The sequence below is a fragment of the Triticum dicoccoides genome, chromosome 3B (assembly GCF_002162155.2).
Source record: "Triticum dicoccoides isolate Atlit2015 ecotype Zavitan chromosome 3B, WEW_v2.0, whole genome shotgun sequence".
Classification (NCBI taxonomy): domain Eukaryota; kingdom Viridiplantae; phylum Streptophyta; class Magnoliopsida; order Poales; family Poaceae; genus Triticum; species Triticum dicoccoides.
The window spans coordinates 227961134-227967122 of record NC_041385.1 but is presented as its reverse complement, the minus strand read 5'-3'; the positions used below and the strand labels follow the sequence as shown (position 1 = coordinate 227967122).

At 46.7% G+C, this 5989-nt stretch overlaps 1 protein-coding gene across 1 annotated transcript; it reads right to left on the bottom strand.

Annotated features, from left to right (window-relative positions):
- Positions 1–76: 76 nt before the first annotated feature.
- On the bottom strand, positions 77–5626 carry LOC119275640 (OPA3-like protein). The gene is made up of 4 exons (XM_037556530.1): positions 5279–5626; positions 2078–2212; positions 1889–1975; positions 77–574 (listed from the first exon to the last, which is right to left on the bottom strand). The coding sequence occupies exons 1-4, from the start codon at positions 5408–5410 to the stop codon at positions 413–415; spliced, it is 516 nt and encodes a 171-aa protein (XP_037412427.1). The 5' UTR covers positions 5411–5626; the 3' UTR covers positions 77–412.
- Between the last annotated feature and the right edge of the window lie 363 nt (positions 5627–5989).

The window sequence follows — 5989 nt, the reverse complement described above, 5'->3', positions numbered from 1 at the left end:
AAACAAACCGTTTCATTCTGACTTGGTATCAGTCTCTCACAATGGATCACCGACATGGTTGAGGAGAAATTTCGGATAATAATCTGTTGGGAGCCCACAGCACAATCATACTTCTCACTTATGTGTTAGCGAGCCAAAGGCCCAAAGTAAGAACACATTCATCTTTATATCTTGTTCTGTGGTCACTTACCCAGAAGTACCTGGGCTTTTTCCTCACACAATCACACTATTATTTCAGGATGTCTAATGGATCAACCACCATAAAATTTGATCCATTCACCCAACGAATGGGCATGGCTATAATATCAAAGAACTGTGACAGAATAAACCAATTAGCCGATTTCAAGGTGCTTTGTGCATAAGCTCAACAACACAACATGCCCCTTCTCCTGACCAAAGTTGAATCGACAAATCAAGCAGGTGTTGCTTCCTTGCTGCTATCTGCTGCATTGACACCTTTGAAGTTCAATATGCCAGAAAGGCCCCGGCCTTTGGCGAGGCGCTCAAGTTCAGCCAGCTTCACCTTGAGATCTTCTAAATCTTTAGCTAAAATCTCTTCCTTTTGTCTCAGTTCCTGTGGATCAGTGAAAAACATTAAGCTAAATGGTCTGATCGAAACTTATGTATACAATTAGACCTATGATGAGTGAAAAACATTATAAACTGGGAAGGAAAACAATTGAACACATGTGTTCTGATCGAAACCTATGTGTACAACTAACTTGCCACAAGGGATTAATTTAATAAACTAATGTACTCTCGACTACCCAAAATGTTATTATTTTAATATACATACATTCTAATTGACTGTATGTGATTTATAAAAATATACAAAACAAATATAGATTACAGAAATCTCATTCTTAATTAGCATAATTTTGAATTTGCTCACTTTTGCGCAGATTCGGTAATTTGATTTCCTCTCCCCTCCATATTGAGCAAATACCATTTAAACAACTAGTCGCAAAATCTATAATCTGTGATAGTTGCACTTATCTTATCAACCCCATCATTCTTCAACTTGTATACTCCACCCATCAAACATATATTTGTCAACCATATCAAGAAAATATGATTTACCAGATTAAATTTTGTAGGCACTAACCATTCTCTATAACTATGACCAATGCAGTTGGAAATGGAAAGAACAGCCTGTGGTTGTCGTCATTAGTACCTTAGTATGCTTATTGGGTTAATTCCTAGCATCCCAGGTATTTACATACTTCCACATGTTTTCAGAAGAGAGTTCAAGATGGTGGCCAGATGGTTGAATAAAATCTTCTAGCATATTAAATTAGTATCTGCATGTCCATTCCATGTACCTGATAGTAACATAGCATGTACAAACTATCACCTGATATAATAAATTAGGAATGATCATATGATCAGTCTCTGGTAGTCACTTAATCAGGATGTTTGGATGAGGGGTTGCTTGAGATTTAGTTCAAAAATATACCTAGTAAAATCCTGTGTTCTTAAGACACTAGAGACATCCTAATTATCTGCAATTGTACCAAATTGTGCATTTAATAAACTTTCTTAACACAAAATGTGCAACGGAAAGAGCTTTATCTGAAGAATTTAAGTACAACTTCTTTTATTTCTATGGCCTGCCTTATATAATCCTTCCCCAGATTCCACCTGGTGTGGGAGCTTCTAGCACTGAGTCTGTCCGATGGCTACACAATAGGGGCTTATAGATACGGTTTTCTGGTGTGCAGTGTTTCTCAAGATAAAAATAATAATTAACCGCTATAGGACTGAATAGCAAACATGGCATGCATGGACATGTTAGCACGGTCCATTTAACTGATTTTAGAGAACTAAGCAAAGAAATAAGACAATGTAGAGAAATAATATAATAAAGTAAAAAAATATACAGTGCTACCTCAAGTTCCTGTTTACGAGCTTCCTCCTTTCTAGCCTCTGACCTAGCACTTCTTTGCACCTCGAAAATTAAAGCAGCGACAGCAACCTACAATCAGAGACATAGCATAAGGCTATTATTGTTTGGTGAAATTTCAATTGCTTGTATTACAGCAAGGTACGTAAAGTTAACCAAGGGCTTAGAAAATACCGAAAAGATGAAGCCTTCTCCAATGAGATCTGTAGCAGCTTGTACTGCCTTCTCCTCATCTAAAGGTCTGATAGCCACATTAGTAGCATGCCCATAAATGCGCCTTTGTATCCTTGTAGTGATACGATGGTTTGTCTGCAATATGTGTTATAGGGATTGTCAGTTCACTTTGTTTTGACAACTAAAAGAGAAGGAATGATCCTGCCTCTCAGGCGATCACACGAAAATAAATATGAGGACCTAGAGTATAATTAGTTCCAGATCATTTGTTCCAGTAACTAGGAATAGCTAGTTGTTCACAGCTACCAAAACACATAACCCCGAGGCAGAAAATCTGCCACTGAGGTTCACTCTCAGGGGCTGTTTGGTTTGTGACTAAGATTGCCAGAGATTGCCACACCTAAGGTTAGGCAAGTTTGACCAACTTAGGTGAGTGTTTGGTTCAAGCCACACCTTAGGCAAGCCACACTAGGGCCCCACATGGCATAGACGTACACACAAAAAATGTGGCAAGATTCCCTTAGGCTTGCCAACTTGTGGCTCTCATTTTGAAGAACTAACCTTACGCAAGTTTGGCAACATTTTATGGCAAAGTGTGGCATTGCTAGGCCTAAAACCAAACAGCCCCTCACATTTCTAATGATTCAAACAATACTTGAACTTAGAGCAACTCTAGCAGAGTCGCCAAAAGGATCCGATTGCCAAAATAACCGCTTTTACGGTGAAACACCAGATAAAACCAGTCTAGCAGAGTTCGCCATATGGATCTGGATCGTGAAAAAGTATGCAACACACTCCAAAACCAGGTTCATAGCCACCATATTTGGAGGCCGGGGGTGATGTTTTGGAGCGCGGTCCAAACCTAACCACCTGTGCGGGAAGTTTCACCTCTCTCGCCATCCGCCCACGCGGCCTCTTCCTCTCTCTTCTCTCTGTTCCAATGGTGCAGTCACCCATACGAATCCCGTAGCCACTTATATCACCGGGAAATGAGCCATTCAATGGCCGCAACCACGTGTCCAACTGCCTGCGCCCGTTCCCGCCACATTTTCCCGTCGGCCAGCCGCCCGCAGCTATTAAGAGGCCGGCGCCTCCCCGTCCCTATCCACTACTCCACTTCCCCTCTCCACCTTTTCCCCTTCCTTCTCCGGCTACACCACTTCTCGTTCTCCCCATGTCACTTCGCCCAAGGCCAGACTAGGTCGAGCTCACGATGGAGGAGGCAAGGCAGTTGGGCGAGGAGGCGCGTAGGAGGAGGCCGACGACATCAAGAGTAGTGGGACCGCTGGTACGCGCTGGAGCACGCCGACTTCGAGGACAACCCGAGGTCGAAGATCCCCTCTCCCAGTCCATCCTCAACGAGTACCGCAACACGGCCGCGTCAAAAGCTGCCTGACGTCGCGCCGATGCCCGGCCATGTCCGACTTCCCACCGCTCTCTCATTGCTAGAGAAGTTTAGGAGGCAAGGCAGTTGGGTAAGGAGGCCGCGCAGGAGGAGGCCGACGGCATCAAGGAGTAGTAGTGGGGCCGCTGGTACGCGTTGGAGCACATCGACTCAGAGGACGACCCGAGACCGAGGATCCCCTCCTCTGGTCGGTCCTCGACGAGTCCCGCAACACGTCCGCGTCAAAGGCTGCCTTACCCTGCGCTGATGCCCGTCCATGTCCAACTTTCCACAGCTCCCTCATTGCCAGGGAGGCTTGGGAAGCACGCCACGCCGCCTACTTCCACGACACCACCAGGGTCGGTGTAGCCTTCGAGGAGACCGTGTAACTTCACCCAAGGCCAGATTGGGTCGAGCTCACGGCAGAGGAGGCATGGCAGTTGGGTAAGGAGGTCATGTAGGAGGAGGCAGACAACATCAAATAGTAGTAGTGTGACCGTTGGTACGCACTGGAGCACGCTGACTCCGAGGAGGACCCGAGGTCGAGGACCCACCCCTCCAGTCCATCCTCGACGAGTCACACAACATGTTGTAGCATGCTGACTCCAAGGACGACCCAAGGTTGAGGATCCCCTCCTCTAGTCCGTCCTCGACGAGTCCCGCAACACGGCCCCGTTAAAAGCAGCCTGACGCCACGCCGATGCCCGGCCACATCCGATTTCCCACCACTCCCTCACTGCCAGGGAGGCTTGGGATGCCTCACACCGCCTACGTCCAAGATGCCGCCTGTGCCAGCGTAGTTTTCGAGGAGATGGTGGTAGAACGGGCGTTGGAGGCAGAGAGGGAGCACGCCATTTGGGCTGACTACGATGTTGCGGCGGCAGCACACACGGTGACCACGGAGATAGAGCACGCCATCTGGGACCATCCCCATTGGCCAAGCCACGCCTGACCACAACGACGGCACCCGGGCGACATGGGATGCAGGCGCGCTCGCCCAATTCTGCGCTACCGCGCTACCAGGGGCCGTGGCCGCGTCTATGAGGCTGATCCTGTCCCCTACAAGTCCCACGCCGGCCCGGCTCGTTGCATGTAGTCCTCGACCCGCCGCGGACTACTAATCCAGTTGCTACATAATAAGTAAAAAGCGCCCCCCCCCCCTATATTATATATTTATCAACATTTTCCCCCTATATAAGAACTTTGTATTTCAATGGCATTCGAATTTAATCAAGTTTTACTGTTTGAATCCCTCCAATTAGAAGTATTATTGAGTTGATCCAACCAAAATAAATAAATAAAGAGGGGAAATGTTATGGAAGCTCAGTGTTTGTGCAGAGTCTCCGCAACCTTCAATAATTTATGGAGCGCCCTTCAAAACGGTTTTGGAGGCTGCGGATATGGCACATCTGCTAGAGTTGCTCTTACAGACATCAAATCTATCATAAAGAGTATCTGGGTTTACCGATAAAGAAAGCACTAATTAATTCCTGATGAAATTCTAATAAACTAAGTAAGCCTGATTGATAGATGTGCGACCTGAAAGTTCTTTTCTAAACCACATTACATAACCGTGCTTTCCAAGTCACATAAGGCACATTGTCATGGAATTAGAAACCATTGTCATCCTGAGTTAATCACTGCACAAAAGTGTCGTCAGACCGCAGCAACACTACAAAATGCTAATTCATCAGTTTTCAAACTTTTTAAATCTGTAAAGACCTAATCAGATCTCCTCCCATGGGCCATCCCAACAGCTTCGTCCTGCGCCGTCCTTGCCCTGGAAAGGAGATGCGGGAGGGCGGAGAGAATCGAACCTGGGCGATGCTGATGATGAAGTCGCGAAACTTGGGGTGGACGGCGGCCTGGCTCTTGAGGCGGTTGGCGATAGGCTTGGACAGCGTCCGGAGCAGCAGCGTCCCCAGCTTCATCACCGGCAGCGCGGCCATGGCGGCGGCGGCGGTCCTTGGCCTCCTCCTCCTCCTCCTCCGCTATTCCTCCTCCCCGAATGTTGGGCGTGGGCGATCGACGGGGATGGAAGGGATTCGGTTCGACTCGGGACACGCGGGGATTCGATTCGTGTCGATGGTGTGAGGAAAGAGAACCTGAGAAACGGAACGGAACGGAACGGGGGGAAGTGGACTTTGGTGTTGGGATTTTCTTTTGACTAACCCGTCGGCCCCTTTTAAATGTCTACAATTCAACAAAGTGTGTTCCTTGTCAAACAAGCCTACACAAACTAAAGTGACATCTTCACATCAAAGGGGGTTTCTCGGTCAAATCAGCATGTAAAGCGTATGTGGACATGTTGATAAGGGAGGATAACAAACAGCAAGGTGCCAACTCATCAAATGGAGAACATGATTTTGAAATTTTCAAGGCTATTTGGAAACAAGAGTGTCCTCCAAAGATGCATCATTTCTTGTGGAGATTCACGCATAATAGTCACCCAATGTATGTGAATGTCAGTAAAAGGGGTGTAGAGCTTGATATACGATTTGTTGTTTGTGGCCAGTTATTTGAGGATG